Here is a 19,121-nt window from a genome sequence, read left to right as displayed (position 1 = left end):
ACACACACACACACACACACACACACACACACACACACACACACACACACACACACACACACACACACACACACACACACATTACCCTTTCATTGCGTCTTGTCATAATGAATTGCGTTAGTGCATGGGTAAGCGAGTTTCAACCTCTGATATTGCTTTTGAACCTCGACGTGTCTCGCCTCGGGGAAAGCTGGCTTGCATTAATGAACCCAGACAATGTGAGCCGCAATGCGAGGGCGATCTGACCACCTTGCCTCGGGGTTGCCTGTGCTGCCCGACCACTAGTTGCTGTCCACGTTAGGATGCATCAAAGCGCTCAGTGGTTTACGAGATGTCGGGACTGTGGAGATGGATGTGTTTTGGGAAGAGGGAGGGAGGAAGGGGTGTGTAAGGAGAGAGAGTGTAGAGAGTGAGGATAGAGAGAGAGAGGGAAGAGGGAGTTGAGAGAGGGAGGGAAGAGGGAGGGGGGTAGAGAGAGAGAGAGAGAGAGAGAGAGAGAGAGAGAGAGAGAGAGAGAGAGAGAGAGAGAGAGACAGAGAGAGAGTCTATAGTTGCTGTTGTTGTTGATGCTGTTGCTGTTGTCGTTGTCGTTGTTTCTGTAATAACATCATGGGTAATTTCTAAAATTTACCTATTATATATCTCTTGTGTGTGTGTGTGTTTTTACGCGCACGTGTGTATTATATTGTAAGTGCTGAAACGATGACTCATAATAAATAACCTGTACGTGTTTCTCACCTGCCTATTATTGTAGTTATCTGTGTAGGAATCGTTCGAGTGTCATTCTCTTAACCCCCCAAATGCTTCTCCTCCTGCAGGTGTGGACAATGGACAAATAATGGAAGAGAGAACTAGAGAGCCTCGCTAGAGAGTTCTCGAGTGATAAACACGCCACTAGACCTCCTCTTTGTCACTCCCTCGGCCTTAAAACAAAGCAGTGTGGATGTGACAGCGAGAAGCCGGAGAATTATGGCATAAACTTGTCTGTGAGGATAATGAGTTAAAAAAAAATAAGTTGTAGTAAATCTGAGGACAGGAAACCATGGCATAAACTTGAAAAGGAATAAATTTAGAAGCATGGATTTGTAAATGTAAGAACAAGAAATCATGACAGCAAACGTAGAAAACGTGAAGAAAATCTGACGATAAAGCACGAAAAATATTAATGTGAGAGCAAGAAACCATGAAAGCAAAAGTACAGGTCAGGAAAAATTAAACAAAACAAACAAACAAATAAATGTGAGAAGCAGAAACCATGACTTAAACCTCCACGTGAAGAGGACTGAAGTAGAAAATACTAACATCTTAATGTGAAAACCTGAAACTATGACGACAAACTCACAAGTGAAGGAAAATTAAAGTGATCAAGTAATTATGAGCGACAGAGCAGCGCGCCGCGTGGCCCCTCCCGTCCTGGCCGCTGCTGGTGGCGGGTGACAAGTGGCGGGCCGGGAGCCACTGGGCTATCTTCAGGGACTTGGGGCACGAGGCAAAGCGGGAAAGGACAGGACGGGACGTTTAGGGGAGCTCAGCCAGAAGAGAGAGGGGGGAAGTGTTGGTGAAATATTAATACAAGAGGCGTGGTGTTGTGAATATGGAATGAAGGAAGGAGTCTGGCTGGGTGACACCAAGTGAAAGAGGAAAAGGGAGAGAGAGGGAGAGAGATAGGAAGACATACTGAAGATCGTGAACTTCGAAAAAAGAAAAAAACGAATGTGATTCAACCTGGAATGTGAATAAGTTAAGGGACAGTGACAGGGACATCCAGGGACTCGGGGACGGTGCCTAAGGGTGCAGCTGTCTCAAGATGGCCCCTGACATTGAGGGACAGCCAGAACAGCAGCAGCAACAGCAGCAGCAGCAGCAGCAGCAGCAGCAGCAGCAGCAGCAGCAGGCGCGTGGTGGCTCCTTACGTCAGCTCATTACGAGAATATTCAGGTAAGGCTAAGACTAAGACTCTCCTCACCATTTCTCTTTTTCTCCATCCTCTCCTGCCTCTCCTCCCCCCCTTACTGCCTCCCTCACTCCAGTTTTCCAGCGTCCGGTTCAAGGCGGGCTTCGTTAGCGTGAATGGAGGCAGCTCGACTATTTTTTGTCTCGCAGTTTGGAGTAGTAAAGCTCGTATGTGTGAATGGCTCCCTCTGTTTTGTTCCTGGAGGAGGCGCACTGGAGGTGAAGGGGCGTGCTGGGAGTGGAGAGTGTTAGAACGAGAGGAAGTGAGGAGGGAGTAAGGAGGAGTCAGGAGGGACTGAGGTATTGGAGGAAAAGAAAGGGACGGAGGTTCTTTGAAGGAGGACGGTGAGAGAGAGAGAGAGAGAGAGAGAGAGAGAGAGAGAGAGAGAGAGGGAGAGGGAGTTATAATTACCCATTAAGGAACGATGGTGACAATGGGGGTGCCGTCAGGTCTTCGAAAGCACTCCTTTCTCTTCCTTCTCCTCTTCCTCCTCCTCTTCCTCCTCCTCCTCCTCCTCCTCACTTTACCTTTCTTATAAACCCCTACTTCCTTAACTATCCTCCCCCCCGTCCCCCACTCTCTCTCTCTCTCTCTCTCTCTCTCTCTCTCTCTCTCTCTCTCTCTCTCTCTCTCTCTCTCTCTCTCTCTCTCTCTTGTACTAATTGTCAGATGCCCTCTCCCTCCTCCTCCTCCTCCTTTCTCCACTGTCTCTATAGCCTGGAGATAAAAGTTCAGATGCCTTCCTCTCCTCCTTCCCCCATCTCCTCCGCTCTTTTCCCCTGCCCTCCCCTCCCCTCCCTCTCCTCCCCTCCTCCCTAGGTCTTCTCTTTTGTGTATATTCATTTATAACTCCTTTATTTCCCAGGGATTCTTTATGTTCCTTTCCGCTGGAGTCTCCTCTTCCAGGCGCTTTACTTATGTTTATGTAATTATCCTGATTTTTTTCCTACTTTTTTTTAGCTCTTGTGGCGAAAGAAGCATTGCTGAAGAGTGCTTTGTTAACTTTTTTTTCTTGTATATTTTATTTGTGTGTGTATAATTTTTCTTTTACTTTATGTTCAGGGCGTTTTTCTTTTTTTTTTTTTGTTTTTTGGTTTGTACATTTCTTTTTGTTTATTTTTTTTCTTCTGTTTTTTTTTTCGAGTTAGGAATTTTTCGTGTGTTCTCTCGTTTGTTTTCGCTTGTGTTTTCTTGACAGTTTTAAGTTCTTCCTGTTTGTTTTTTTCGTTAGCTTTAATTAATCTATTAGTGTTTTTTTTTCTTTTCGATTACTTTTTTTTCTTTCATGCTTCGTGTTTCAGTTTTTGTGTGTTTCACTTTATTAATCTTTTAGCTTTTCTTTTGTTTCCTTGGTAGTGTTTCTTGTTTCAACCTTTTTCCCCCTCCGTTTTCCTTAATCTTCTTAATTTTTTCCTTTTGTTTCCTCGACAGCCTTTGGTTCTATGAGTTCCTTTGCTTTTGTCCTGGTAACATTTTCTCCTTTGGCTCTCAAGGTCCTCTTCTGACTTCTTAACTCCACCTTTGTGTCTTTACCACCCTCACCTTCCACCTCCTCCACCTCTCTATACCACCTACCTTCTCCTTTACCTATTCCCTCCTCTCCACCTTTCTCCATTTTTCTAGGGTCTATATTTCCTCCAGCTTTTTACTCCCCGGGCTTCCATCTCCCGTTCATTCGTACCACCTTTACAATCTTTCTGGTACGTCCCCTCCTCACTGAACTCCTTGTCCAATAAGATTTCTCCTCATTGTCATTCATTCCTACTTTTCCTGTATCCCTCCTCCCCCTCCCCCTCCCCCCTCTCTTCCTTCCTACCTTCCTTCCATCCTTTCTTGTCCTGCTTTGGCTTCAAGGATCAATATTGTAATTACAGTAATGGGTGAAGCACTCCCTAGGGTAACACCTCCGTGCCCCGCCCCCATTCACCCCTCGCCACCATCACCATCACCCTCACCATCAACACCACACGGGTCACTCCCACGCAAACATTCACACATCGCCATAGTTAGTCTCTCGTTTTCTGTTCCACACACTGTCCTTTCCTTTCCCAACTCCTTATTTCAGCCTCCCTCTCCATTTCTCTCCCAAATTCGCTTCCACTTATCACTCTTCCTCCATCACTTATTGTTCTTTCCCACCCTTCACCACTTTCCGTTTACCTGTCTCTTCCTCTCTCTCCCTTGTACTCCTTTCTTATACCTTCACTGTGTCTTCTTCCCTCCCTCCCTTATCTCCCTCTGCTACTCTCTAGGCTAATCTGGTACTGCCGCGTTGCCCTCCTTCCAGTTATCGAAGACTTAGAAACCTCATTTGTGCAATACTCTTTATTTTCTTTTCTTATTATTATTTTTTTTTCTTGGAAAGGCCGACTGTTCTGAAGTAAGTCTCTATTGGGATTTAGGTCTTCTTCCTCCTCCTCATTCTCTTCCTCCTCCTCTTTTTTTTTTTTTTATTTATAAGCAAATGTTGTTACCCCCTCCTCCACTAAAAATGAGCTCCTGAAATTAAAACCTTTTGATGGGAGAAGTAGCGAGAAGCAGGGTGTGATGGTGACGTCTTATTAATGTGAGTGAATATTATCTGTATAGGACATTAGTGGTCGAGGATACGGATATAGGTGACTGACTGGATAGAAGAACCGTAATAAGACGTCTTTTCATGATGGACAGATATAGGTAGATAAATTTACTGTAATAATTGTATAGCTTAAATATAAAATGTAATTGTTCTGTTTTGCTTCGAACTGAAAAAAAAAAAAAAAATAAATAAAACCATGTAGATCATATTTGCACCTTATTCTCGTGTGTGTGTGTGTGAGTGTGTGCGCGCGCGCCTAGTTACATTATTCAGGAACTGAGCTGCACTACTGTGATTCTGTTTTATATATTTTAATCCAATCTTTCACTCAGCAGATGTACACTACTCGCCACTTTCACCTGTCCTCGTACTCCAGATTAAATATTTATGTATTTCAAAAAATGTACTTCTGAGGCTTTACTTTTCTGAAGCTTGACGAGTATTTCATTGTTATTCAAATATCTTCCTTTTACTCAACTTTTCTATCGTGTCTCTTCAAATATTCAGCCTATCTGTTTTCCCGCAATAGTTTAGGTTCTATGCCTAATTCTTTCTGAGAGAGAGAGAGAGAGAGAGAGAGAGAGAGAGAGAGAGAGAGAGAGAGAGAGAGAGAGAGAGAGAGAGAGAGAGAGAGAGAGAGAGAGAGAGAGAGAGAGAGAGAGAGAGAGTCTTCATTCCTTAGTTGAATATGCGGATTTGAATTTGGATACTTCCTGTAATAAAAAAAATAAATAAATAAAAAAAAGTAAAGAAAAAAGAAAGACATGTAATTAAATAGATAAATAATTAGAAGTGCACGTGCATGTTTTCTCACCCAAGATGGAATACAAATGCGAGTCCTGCTTAGCTACAATTAATTTAATCAGGTATTTATCGTCTATCTTGATTTTAGCGGTTTGTTGACACGGATTGGTGAAGTGTACTAAAAACAAAAAAATACAACAAATGTTTATGTTTACCAATAAAAAATAAGAAAATGTAAAACGGTACATTTTATAGAAAACGACGAGAAAAGAACATGGATGACTTTACGAGAGAGAGAGAGAGAGAGAGAGAGAGAGAGAGAGAGAGAGAGAGAGAGAGAGAGAGAGAGAGAGAGAGAGAGAGAGAGAGAGAGAGAGAGAGAGATGCTTATATAAATACAACGAAAAAGGCTAAATAAACACTAAAGTTATTTACTATACGAAGAGTATTTACACACACACACACACACACACACACACACACACACACACACACACACACACACACACACACACATATGCCTCAGTTAAAATTAAGTTTGGTGGTCGGTCGTAGTTTGCGTAGGAATGGGGTGGGAAGGTAGCTTGTTAGGAGAGAGAGAGAGAGAGAGAGAGAGAGAGAACTTTTATCTTCACCTGTCTATACCTGTTTTGTGTCTGTGTCTGACTTTTTGTCTTTGCCTAGCGGTCTGTGTATTTCCCTGTCACTCTCTCTTGTCCATCTGTTTTGCCGTCTATCTGTTTGTCAGTCTATATTTCTGTCTTTTAGTGTGTCTTATTTGTGTCTGTCTATCTGTCTGCACGTCTCTCTCTCTCTCTCTCTCTCTCTCTCTCTCTCTCTCTCTCTCTCTCTCTCTCTCTCTCTCTCTCTCTCTCTCTCTCTCTCTCTCTCTCTCTCTCTCTCTCTCTCTCTCTCTCTCTCTCTCTCTCTCTCTCTCTCTCTCTCTCTCTCTCTCTCTCTCTCTCTCTCTCTCTCTCTCTCTCTCTCTCTCTCTAACAAGGATGACCGGGGGTCGCCTCGGGCCTAGGAAGGTAACTAATGATGTCATTATTCTGAAGAGGCGCAGGCAATTCCTCCATCCCACTCACTCTGTAGAGAGAGAGAGAGAGAGAGAGAGAGAGAGAGAGAGAGAGAGAGAGAGAGAGAGAGAGAGAGAGAGAGAGAGAGAGAGAGAGAGAGAGAGAGAGAGAGAGAGAGAGAGAGAGAGAGAGAGAGAGAGAGAGAGAGAGAGAGAGAGAGAGAGAGAGAGAGAGTTATATTTGATAAAGGTTAATCAGTTATATTTGATAAAGGTTAATCAGTGGAATTGTAGCCTGGAGGTAGCGTGAGGTAGCCTGGAAACGTGTGTGTGTGTGTGTGTGTGTGTGTGTCGCATCTTTGGTCGAGGTTTTAGTTATTCTCAATTAGTTTTTATCTTTTTCATCTTTTAATATGTAAATAAATTATTCTTCCCCGAGGCAGTATTCTCTGACAGTTATTATCACTGACTTTCATAGTAATATATCACGTATATGAAGTTACACAACCAGAGACTATTACCATTTTTGTCAGTGTTAATTTCTCTCATAATATCACACTCTTCTGAACCTGATGCGACTGTATAGGTACTGCAATATTTTACGAAAGGAATCTCATATTTCGCTATTCAGAAACTTGACAACCTCTGGCTGGAACAAAAATGTAGATTACCTTTTATGTCACATCTGGAATCCCCTTCATAGTGACCCTATTGCGACTTAAGAGATAGTTGACGTAATTCACTGTTCATATGTTTCGTCCTTCAGAATATTCAGGAGTGAAAGAAAAAATAAAATGTAGCTTAATCGTTCCTTCAGTGTCACATCCGTAATCTCCTTAGTGGTCCCATTGCGGTTTCACACACTAAGCCAGCTGCGCCTACATACCGAGAGAGACCTGCCGAGTCCTCTGTTGGAATGGTATCAGAGTTCTGTATCCCTTTGAACGTTGATGATTATAGGTTTACACTGCTCTCTAATACCTCCTCCAGTCCTATTTGCTCCTATGGTTTTAACTAGTTTGTTTAGGTCTCTCTCTCTCTCTCTCTCTCTCTCTCTCTCTCTCTCTCTCTCTCTCTCTCTCTCTCTCCTTATTACATATCCAGGATATTACATTTACCTTACTCGTGTTTTATTTATTTATTTTTTTGTCTCAGCCGAATTTGTCTAACTCTTGCTTACTTGTTTTTTTTTTGTTTTTATTCTGTCAAAGGTATTTTCATTACTCCCCTCCAATACTGTATTTTTAACAAACCTTTGAAATGTTGGTGATATTATTTTCATTTTTTTCTTTTGTTTACGATGAAGAGGCATAGATTTGAGGAATAGGTGATAGAAGAAATAAATAGATAAATAAATAAGTTAACAAATAAATGTAAAATAAAATAAAATAAACCGATACAAGAATCTCCCAAACAGATATTTTCCATTTTTCCATCGGAAGATGAAAATCCGAGAAGCGAATGACGTAAGAAACATACATTGACAAGACTTTCCAAACCGTAATATTTCTTGGGCTGGAAGTTATTAGTGTCTTCAAGTGACGGGGGATGAAACTCAAGCGGCGTAACAGATGCAAAGGAAAAGTTAATCACTATAAAATTCTATGAAACATATTCCGAACCTAAGAGACGCGGTATATTGGTACGAGGGAGGCTGGCATCTGAGGAGCGTCTTACATAAACGGAACAGAAGAGATTAAAATTTTTGAGTGTAATATGTGCAGGTAAATACGGACAGGTCAATACTTCCATTGAGACTTTTTCTTTTCTCCTGTTGTTATTTGTGAAAACTTTAAGACGCTCAAGGGAACAATGCAAGAGAGACTTTTCTATGTGTCTTATGTAACGGTACTACTGTTTCATCCCTCGCTGCCTCGCTTTCTTCCTTTTATACCCCCTTTTTTTTCTTTCTTTGTTCCTTTTCTTCTCTTACTTCTTCCCTTGTTGCTTAACCACCACTTCCACTCTGAGTTTTAGGAAGGAAGTACTGACGAACTACAAAGAGACATTTACATCACTCACACAGCACACTACAACCTAACCTAACAGCTTCACCTACTATAACGAAAACTAACTTTATATAACGTAACGTAACCTACCTTAGCCATACTTTGCCCGACTTAAGCAAATATAACTTAATAATCTAACTTAACATAGTACATATTCTAATTTCAATTCTAACGAAACCAAGTATACTGTATTTTTAAGCTAATCTAACCTAGCCAACCAGTTTCAGCCTAACCTAACCCATCTTAACCTGCCAGACCTAAAAGTTAACACCAAACCATGCAACACCCATTAGCTACACACAAACTAAAAAATAAAAAAATAAATAAATAAATAAAGATGAAAGAAAACTGCATTCGGTTTATTGGTTGCAGGTAAGAACACAGGTAAATAAAAACAGGAATATTCTCCCGGAAGAAGACGAAGAACGATAGCGACTAATTAGTTTCAGGTGCGCGTGAGAGTCCTAAGGAACCGTGTGAGACGTACTTAATTCGATGGAGAGGGAGAGAAAAGAATATATACGAAGAGGAATTTGGATGAGAGAGAGAGAGAGAGAGAGAGAGAGAGAGAGAGAGAGAGAGAGAGAGAGAGAGAGAGAGAGAGAGAGAGAGAGAGAGAGAGAGAGAGAGAGAGAGAGAGAGAGAGAGAGAGAGAGAGAGACACACACACACACACACACACACACACACACACACACACACACACACACACACACACACACACACACACACACACACACACACACACACACACACACACACAAGAAGGGAGGTCAGAAACTAGAGGAGAGACGAGGAAGGAAAAATTAAGGCAAAGGGAGGAAAGAGGAAGGCTTAAGAGGATGAGGAAGAGCTCTTACTGGTGGCCTTAGAAGGTAGTCTCATTAGCGGTGCTGCTGTCTACCCCTTCACCACCACCACTGCCCCTGACGAGTGTCCCTCGACGCTCAGGGGCGGGAGGGGTGTGGGTCTGACAGGGACAGGTATGATGGAGGGGAGGGTCAAGGTAAAACAGAGGGAGAAGCAAGGGAGGTTAGTGTGTAGGGGTTTGTTTATGGGGGATCCTATGGGAGAATGATGTGGGAGGACTCGATGTAGGAGTTTATTATGGGGGAATACGTGCAGCAGGAGGATACAGAGTGGGAGAATTTTGACTTAAGAGCTACTAAGGGAGATTTAGTGTGGGAGAGTTTAGTATGGAGGGAATGTACTGTAGGAGTTACTGTGGGAGCATATAGTGTGAGAGAATTTGACGTGGGAGAGTTTAGTGTGGGGAAAAAAATTGCTGTGGGAGGAGTTAGATTTAGTGTAGGAGGATATAATGAAGTGGAATTTAGCTTGGGAAAATCGTGTGTGGGAGGATTCTCTACATGAAACTTTGCTGTGGAAGAATTAGGTGTAGGTTAAATTAATACGGGAGGGATTATATATGGGAGCTTCCACAAGGACTCCAGCAAGGAGGGAGACAGATGAATACGTTACCAGGAATTAACAAGCGTCTAATGAGATTGTCTACCTGTGTAAACTAATTGTACTAAAGTTAAATAGTGCTGTGCTATTCTTCTGGAAAAGGGTATATGGTGGGGAGGCAGGGGAGGGTGGGGGAGTTTCTCAGAGTTTGGTCTCTTGTGTCAATAAACGAGGTCAGGAAAGTTTAGGAACGTTCATTAAGTTACGGTACTCTTAGCTGGACACGACTAGAGTTTTTTTTTTTATTCTTTTCTCCATTTCTTTTTTTTCCTTTCTGAAATGTGGAGGGGTTAAATAATGTTTTTAAAATTGTATTATATTTGTTGTTGCTTTGAATTAGAGAGACATGTATCTACTTTTTTCTTTATTTTCTCGCTATTTTTCTTTTTCCTTTTTTTTTTTTTGAGAATTGGGGCTTAAATGAGTAGAGGTAAGTCATACTATTTGGATTATGTTTGTTTTGTTTCTCTTTGCATTACTTATTTTTTTTGTTTTGAATAATTAATGTATAACTTTCGTTCTTTTATTTAACATAGAGCTAACTGGATATGTTCTCCAACAGTAATATCAAACTTTTTATTTATAAGATTGCTGAACGATTCTTTTGTCATTTTATTTTGCCAGTTTTTTGTCCTGTTGTAGTCACGCAAAAAAGTTACGTGGTATCTTCTGCTTAAAGAACTCATACTTATATCTTCACACTGGAAAAAAAAAACAAAAAAAACATAGAAGATAAAATAGTGGTTACCTTTTCTTGTACCAAAATATTTTAAAACTTCAAGATAAAATAGTGGTTACCTTTTCTTGTACCAAAATATTTTAAAACTTCATTTCATGTCACCAGTAACACGTAACACTTTCCTCCATATTTTTGTGAGCGATCGTAAGCTGAACCCTCTGTTTGCTATGCTATGGTTGTGCTTTGTTAACATTGGGAACATAAACAAAAATATAAAAAATTCTTCGCATGGCCACAGAGAAAGAGAGAATATGGACTTAATTTTATATTTTTTAGGTTACAAAAATTATTCAAGAGGCTGTAGCACAAAAAGTAGTCTAAAAACTTGCAGGTGATTATGAAAAAAATGTCTTAGAGTCAAGGGATGAAATATTTTTTGCCCAATAAAACATGGCCATTTACAAATATTCAGATGACAACGGATGGCCTTTCCATGCTAAATGTCTTATCTAGACTACAAAGCTTACAAAAAAAAAAAAAGTGTTACAGTGAAAGAGTTAAATATCGTGTCTCCATTTAAACATGCCTATTTACAAAACGACTAGATGACAACAGGTGGCCTTTTTCATGCTAAACAAACCAACAACACATTCACCGAAACCCTCCAATTAATCAAACACACGAGACGAAAACCTTTAAACTTTCACCTTTCAGGAACAAGAGGGCATTTTACTGCTGCTAATAAGTGAATAAGTTCTCATCCTTACAGCGACCTTCCAAGCGGCGCAGTGTCAAAGACTTTCCAATGAGGCGGATGAATTAAATCACAGGGAGGTATTAAAGAGCTGAAGGACGCAAGGGAGAAAGGAAGGCGCCCCAGGGAATGAAAAGAAGAGAGAATGCGTGAGGGAGGAAGGGACCAAGTGGAAGGAAAGTGGTTGGAGGGCACATGTGTGACGGAGCGAAGGAGGGCGGCAGGTAGGAGCGCACTGGAAGAGAGAGGAGAGAGAAAAGGGAGAGTGGGAGAAGCAGAGAAGGGAAGAGAAGAGGGAAGTAATTATGTGCGACGCTGAGTGAAGGAGAGTGAGGGAGGTGGTGTGTTAACGAGCAGGCTTTTGTTAAATGAGAACTATGTTGTGTGTGTGTGTGTGTGTGTGTGTGTGTGTGCGTGCGTGCGTGCGTGCGTGCGTGCGTGCGTGCGTGCGTGAGTCTCTCTCTCTCTCTCTCTCTCTCTCTCTCTCTCTCTCTCTCTCTCTCTCTCTCTCTCTCTCTCTCTCACGTGTCCCGTGACTTACGTGTCCCGTGAAAATGAGTGAATGCAAACAACAGCGTCACTGAAACACAAACTTAGTGAGAAAAAATGTCTTTGATTCTGTCTTAAGTTTCCCGAGTAATGGTCTGACGCATGCAATCTCATACCAAACTGAATTTCTTTCGCTCCTCTGACTCAAATTCCCTCTCTTTAGCACTCCTTTGTAAGACGGTGACATGTAGGAAAAGCGTTATTCTTTTGTAAAGGCTGGTCTTCAGAACAATACTAGGCAGTGAACTTTATTTCGTCATTGTAATCTGACCATGATGATTTGAATAACAGCGATTACGGGAAGGAATGTTGAGATATGACCTTGTTCTGAAGCTGGGTGCAGAGAGAGAGAGAGAGAGAGAGAGAGAGAGAGAGAGAGAGAGAGAGAGAGAGAGAGAGAGAGAGAGAGAGAGAGAGAGAGAGAGAGAGAGAGAGAGAGAGAGAGAGAGATGGATGATAAAGAACATAGCTTTGGTAAGATGCATTACATGAAAGTCTCTCCAGCCTTGAATTTTCCTAAAGCCTCCTGCTACTCCCTCCTTCACCCACTCGTCCTCTGAATTTGCCCTCCTCCTCCTTCTCCTCTTCTTCCTCCTCCTCCTCCTTGTCCTTCTGCCGCCTTGCCTTCCGCCCCCTGAGTGTCTCCATCTCCGCCACTCCAGAAGAGACTGCCAGGGTTGTGAACATTCATCTGGCACTCACTCCTGCTTTCCTTTCATTCCCTCTTGCTTCCTCCGTGTCCCGCTCTTCTCCACTCCTTCATCTGTCACTTCCTCCTTCTCAAGATCCGCGTTTTTCGTCTGGGTTCTTTTTTTTCTTAGTAATTTCGTTTTCCTTTTTTTTTTCTTTGCTTTACTTCACTTTTTATTTTTCTTTCCGTTTTCTCTTTTTCCGTATATTTTTTTTTCTGTTGCTTATATATTTTATTTTTTTGCCCTTCTCTTTTAGTTTTAGTTTTTATTTATCTTCTTTAAGGTTTTTACGGGTTTTGCTTTCCTGTTTTTCTCTTTTTTTCTTTCCATTCCTTCTTTTCTTTCTTTGACCATCTTTTGTCCCTTTTTAAAACTCTCTCTCTCTCTCTCTCTCTCTCTCTCTCTCTCTCTCTCTCTCTCTCTCTCTCTCTCTCTCTCTCTCTCTCTCTCTCTCTCTCTCTCTCTCTCTCTCTCTCTCTCTCTCTCTCTCTCTCTCTCTCTCTCTCTCTCTCTGCACTTGTCTTGCCTCCAAATTTTTATCTTGTTTTCCTTTTATTCTTTACATTTTTATCGGTCTTTGGTTTTCCTTTCACTTTGTCTTTGCTGCGGTTCCTGCTTTTATCCTGCCGCCCTCTCATTTTTCTTCCTCGTTTCCCTAAAATATTTTACCCCTATTTATATATTTGCCTTTATTCATTTATATATTGATTCTCTCTCTCTCTCTCTCTCTCTCTCTCTCTCTCTCTCTCTTACAGCTATCGTTACTCAGTTTCAGAACACATGTATATATCAGCTTTCATATATTTACTGATTTGTTTATTACTTTTCAATCTCCGCTAACTATATTTGTCAATTTCTAATAAGTAGGATTATTGTCTCTCATTTGTTAAATTTCCAGTCTGCTTTGTTTTTTTTTTTTCTAGAGAGAGAGAGAGAGAGAGAGAGAGAGAGAGAGAGAGAGAGAGAGAGAGAGAGAGAGAGAGAGAGAGAGAGAGAGAGAGAGAGAGAGAATTTCCACCTTATGATACTGGAACAACAACAAAAAAGCTAAATTAATAAGTGAATAATGAAATAGATAAAAAAAAATGATGAAATGAAAAGATACACCAACAAATTATTTAACATTCTAAGGGTACAAGGAAATAATTTGTCTTCATTGAACTAGCAGTTACGTAAAAATACTAGACGATAAAAAAATTTAAAAAATGGACACACTTCCTCCCTGTCTAAGGAAAAGGGATGAAAGAAAAAAGAATAATTGAATTTCCTCGTTAAATCTTCCATTAAGAGTCACAATGAGCGGTATGGATGAGTCACAGTGAGTGGTTTGGACGGTTTGTGTCTGTGAAGGGAATATAAAGGGAAAAAAAAAAGTGTCTTGGAGATCGTGCAGAGTTGAAACGTTTGAGAAGAGTGCATATACATACGTAGAGAGAAACGTACCCTGAAAGAATGGCAGAATTAAATTTAAACTTTTGAGTAGAGGAGTGAAAACAGAGAATAAACATGCCCTGGGAAAAATGCAGTCAGATAGAGTGGGAAAAAAGAATATATATATAGAGAGAGAAAAATATACCTTGGAAGAAGTGCAGAATTGAGACATTTTAGAAGAAAAGTGAATGCTGAATGGAAAAAAAAAGCAGGGGAGTAAAAATAGGAGTGAAAATAGAGAATAAACGTGCCTTGAAGGAAAAGTGCAGAGTTACAAAGTTTGAGAAGAAATATATAGAGAAATATACCTTGGAAGAAGTGCAGAATTGAGACGTTTTAGAAGAAAAGTGAATATTGAATAGAAATGTACCATGGACATTAGCACAGAATTGAAACGTTGACCCTTGGAATTCTTTAAGGAGAAAAGGATTCCTACGCCAAGTCATGCGTGGTTCTCACAGTAGCGTCTAGCATGCCGAGAGTCGATACATAAGGAAACTAATCCTTTTAAAGTACAGAGTCTAAAAATCCTGTTGGAACTTATGAAATATGAAGTTTGTTGCGCTCATTTACACCGTTGCTTTAGGACCAAATTTCTCCTGAGATCAGATTTAGAAAGGAGACAGGCAGCAGGTGATTTACAAATTATATTGCAGACGAGTGAAACAGACTTAGCAAGAACTAGGTAAGTGCACTGACATGAGATTGTTTGAAATTTCTGAATGTTGAAGCATGGAAAGATTGAATGCTCGGAAGCTAATTTAATGTAGGTTTATTAGCCTTCTTCAGCCTCCTTATTCCCTTGTGTTCTTATATTATTATGGTTTGTATTATTATTATTATCATTATTATTGTTTATTAATATTATCATTATTATTATTATTATTATTATTATTATTATGAACAGGATTACTATGAAAAAAAGACCAGCAAAGAAAAACGCAATACTTAGAACGTTTCAATTCCAAGACTTACGAAAATAATAGTATGAATTTAAATAAGGCTGAAAACTACGTATACCATATTTGTCTACTGGTAGAATAGCTTCGTCAGTCTTCCATTAGGGCGCCATGTAGGTGATTCTCCCTTCTACTGGTCTTTGTTCCTTGCCTTTCTTCTCCATCTCTTTGGGTGCGGCGTGTGTGCTTTGTAGGTACCGTTTTCTAAGGCCTCTGGTCTGGGGATGTTAGTGTGCGTTAAGGAATAGGAAAAAAATAGGATGGCGTAAAATTATGAAGTATGGGTGAGTTTGATGTGTTTGTGCCAGGTGGTAAATACTCCTTGGCTGCCTGTGTCGGTTTTCCTTCCTCCCTTCTCTTCCTCCCTCCCTCCTTTCCTTCCTTCCTTTCTTCCTTTCATTTTCTTTTTCTTTTTTCTTTCTTTCTTTCTTTTTTCTTCGTCTTCTTCCTCGTCTTCTTCTTCCTCCTCCTCGTCCTCCTCCTCCTCCTGCTCCTCCACCCAAAACCACAACCACTACCACCATCACCACTATCTACTTCCTCTGGATAGATAGATAATGTTGCCGGTGACAGATAACTTACGGCATGTCAAATTGTACGTGACACTCAACATGACAGGCACGTTATCGGTCTGCCCTGCCCGGCGAGACGTGTTCCTATTACGAGTACCTTGCGGCTTCGTATTGACCCGGGCAGGTGGTAGTTAGTCACTGAGGAAGGTGCGAACTCCCTGCAGACGACACCATAAGTTGGAAGTGGTTATTTTTTATATTGATAGAGGTTTTCTGTACTTGAAAGAAAGAATCCCACGGAAATTATTAGGCAGATCACTAACTATGGGTGCTTTTATTGACCTTTCTCCTACTATTGGTGTACTAGAATGTTCATTATCTTATCACTAGATTCATGGAAAGTCTTGAAAATCTCTGACATCCACTAGAATATGTTAAAAACCAAGGTAAATCACAATGATGTTTATGAATACTCTTTTTTAATCTGTTTAGTCCCTAGAATGATAAAAGTCTAGAAAATCTCTATAACATCAAGTAGAAGACTTTAAAAGCCAAGGTAAGACGCAGAATAAGGACCTATGACTCTCCTACAGCAGTAGTGAACCAGTCATGCAGAAATTTAGTGATCTTCTAGGCAGAGCACAGTGAATTATTCTTTAATCTATTATCAGAATCAATAAAACTTAAAAATCCCTATAGCATCCAATAGAACCTGTTTAAAAGTCAAGATGAGACGTTGAGACGTTTGAGAACACGATGAGTAACACGCAGTAGTGGTTAAACCAGTTACGTATATTGAGACGTAGTTGTCTTGAAGGGAAAACGCAATTAATTACTCAGCCAGATATACCTGTACATGTATTTATTAGTTTTCGATATCGGCAATGACCACGTATGGCAAATCATTACGTATATTTAATTAACAGGTATATTATTGCGTGTCCGATGACCGGTGACAGGATACCTAAAGGTAACTCGTGGTCGATGCGTGATACGAGTGACACGGGGGGAGACTGGTTTAAGAATGATGAGAGAGGTGAAAGGAAGTGAAATATGAAGACAAATTATCATTATTATTATTATTATTATTATTATTATTATTATTATTATTATTATTATTATTATTATTATTATTTTTACTATTATTATCATTGTTGTTATTCCTACCACCACTCGTATATTATTGTTATTATTGGCATCCTATTCGTTATATTTAAATACAAAATTGCAATCCAAACCATCAAATTTCTCTCTCTCTCTCTCTCTCTCTCTCTCTCTCTCTCTCTCTCTCTCTCTCTCTCTCTCTCTCTCTCTCTCTCTCTCTCTCTCTCTCTCTCTCTCTCTCTCTCTCTCTCTCTCTCTCTCTCTGCGTGTCAGGAGGTGAGGAGAGACAGGCTAATGTTTGAGGAAGTAATGAGGTGTTTTTGATGATTCTTGTGATAGACTCTTGATTACCGTGGGGAGGAGGAGGAGGAGGAGGAGGAGGAGGAGGGAACACTGCGATAATACAGCATTGCGACGGATCAGGGTCACGAGTGCAAATACTGCCCTCTGATGTGAAATATTTACAGTGTATGAAGGGAACTGGGTGGAGGAAAAGGTGGCGGTATGTGTGTGGATGATAACAGAGGCATTGGAGTTATTATAGTAAGTTATGTATTATTAGGTTAGGTTCAGTAGGTTAGATTATGTATGCTAGGTTGTGTTAGGTTATGTTATGTCATGTTAGGTTAGGTTAGGTTAAGTAAGGTTAGGTTAGGTTAGGTTAGGTTAAGTAAGATTAGGTTAGGTTAGGTTAGGTTTGGTTGGGTGAGGTTGTATATTTCTCTTCTAGGTTAGCTGGTCTTTCAATTTGTTGATATTTACTCATGTTCCTAGGTTAGGGCAGGGAATATTATCCAGGAACTGCCTTTTATGAGTCAACTGGCTGTCAATTGTCTCTATTTGCTCCTGTTAGGTTTGGTTATGTTGTCGTGTGTAGGTCAGCCGTCCTTGTAATGTCTCATTTACTCATGTTCTCAGGTAGGAAGGGAGTTCATCGGTTCACAAGGAGAAGTCGAGTTATTACGAGTGTTTCTTGGCATCAGTTCTTTTCCAGCTGTGCGTCTGTGTATCGGCCTCGCTAACAAACACTGGGCAGGGTGCTGAGGTGGTTAATTAACGTCTTCCTTTGCTTTACTCTCAAATATGTTTCTCCTTTTGAACAAGCTGAACTAAAACAAGCAACGTCGTTTACACTTAATGAAATATTTTTATTTGCTTGTTTGTTTGGTTGATTGGTTTGTGGTTGTTGTAGTTGTTGTTGTTGTTGTTGTTGTTGTAGTTGTTGTTGTTTCATTTAATTTGATCCGCATTACTTTCTTTATTATTCTTACTTAGTTTTAAAGGATTATTTTCATCCAGCACCACATGGCATTCTTTCCTCGCCGTGCCAAGGACAATCAATGGATCAATTAATCGTTCACAGTCATACATATTCACTCAGCGGGACATCCATCCAGTCATTGATTAGCGCAGGCAAGGCTTATATTTTCAAGACGAATCAGTGATGAAAAAAAGCATATCAGTTACCATAATGGACGTGACAAAGTTTCTACGTCACACTGTCAGTGGGCTTTTTTTTTTTTTTTCAGTGGGTTTTTTTTTTCATTGGATTTTTTTTGCCCTTGGCCAGTGTCCCTCCTACATAAAAAAAGTCACTATTATAATTTCTTATTTCTACACGTATAAAGACTGACTAAGGGCTGAAAGAGAACTATATAAAAAAAATTGTTTGATTGTCCCTCTCCAAAAAATATCAAGTAGAAAAAATGTTCCAGTCGGGTCTGAAAATCTAGTTCCGTTTGTGTCTAAATGCTCTTTTCTTGAAATACCCGCAGGACAACAGGTCAGTGGAGTGTAGTACTAAACATCCGTATATATTTAGTTCTGGTTGTGCCTTGATGCTCCTATCTTGAAATAGTCTAGCACTGAGGAAGTTAAACCCAGGCGAGGCAGGGATCGTAAGGGAAAGGAGGGCAGCGGGTCAGTAGCATGTAGTACTAAAAGCCTCCGTAGCTCGATTTTCTGCCGCGTGGTATAAAAACTCCTCCATGTGATTGCGGAAGTAAGGTGATGGTAACTTATAGCACCTCTGCACTACCTGGGCTCGTGACGCGAGTGCCGGTGTGATGACAGGTGGCGTGCTGGCTCGCGTGTGTTTGTGTGCTCATGACGGGGTGTGTGTAAACGCTCCATTATGTGCGTGGGAGTGTGTCAGAATATTCCTGTGTATGGGAACGGTTGTTGACTTTCCACAGTTTACTCGCAGTTCACGTCTTACTCTAGCCAGACAAGGGGATGGAAAAACGAATCTTTGTTGCCACGATAGGATGTTATGATGTTGCTCCTCCTCATGTACGAGCATTATATATTCAATTTAATTTCTTTCGTGTGAAATAAATCTAAACAAGGATACGAAAAGAAAACAAATAAATTGATAAATAAATACGTAAAAGTTAGTGAGAAAAGTCTTTAAAACATTGACCAATTTAGACATCTTGCACTTAATATTCCTATCAATTCATAAAGTGCAAAAGAGTCACAAAAAATACAGGTAAACCTCACAAATATTCATCCTGCAGCCTTCACTGGAATTCGACGCGGGATGCAAAGGAGTTTAATGAACTTTGTAAGGCAAGAGAGGCATCGTAGCTCGTTGATTTCGGCTCGAGAATGAAAGTGAGTGATGCGGTTAGTTTAAGCAGATAAGAGAGAGAGAGAGAGAGAGAGA

The 19,121-nt window shown here is 40.5% G+C and overlaps 1 protein-coding gene across 8 annotated transcripts in view; it reads left to right on the top strand.

Annotated features, from left to right (window-relative positions):
* The window catches only part of LOC135114156 (transcription factor SPT20 homolog), a 177,024-nt gene that overhangs the window by 21,409 nt on the left and 136,494 nt on the right, over positions 1–19,121 (top strand). For all 8 annotated transcript variants that reach the window (XM_064029912.1, XM_064029907.1, XM_064029910.1 and 5 more), the window contains exon 2: positions 819–1,938. In XM_064029912.1, the coding sequence (XP_063885982.1) occupies positions 1,808–1,938 (131 nt within the window). In that variant the 5' untranslated portion in view covers positions 819–1,807. The remainder of the gene's footprint in view (positions 1–818; positions 1,939–19,121) is intronic.

The sequence above is a fragment of the Scylla paramamosain genome, chromosome 27, assembly GCF_035594125.1.
Source record: "Scylla paramamosain isolate STU-SP2022 chromosome 27, ASM3559412v1, whole genome shotgun sequence".
Taxonomy (NCBI): Eukaryota; Metazoa; Arthropoda; class Malacostraca; order Decapoda; family Portunidae; genus Scylla; species Scylla paramamosain.
Note: the sequence above shows the minus strand (reverse complement) of the source record. Positions and strands in the feature narration are given on the sequence as shown.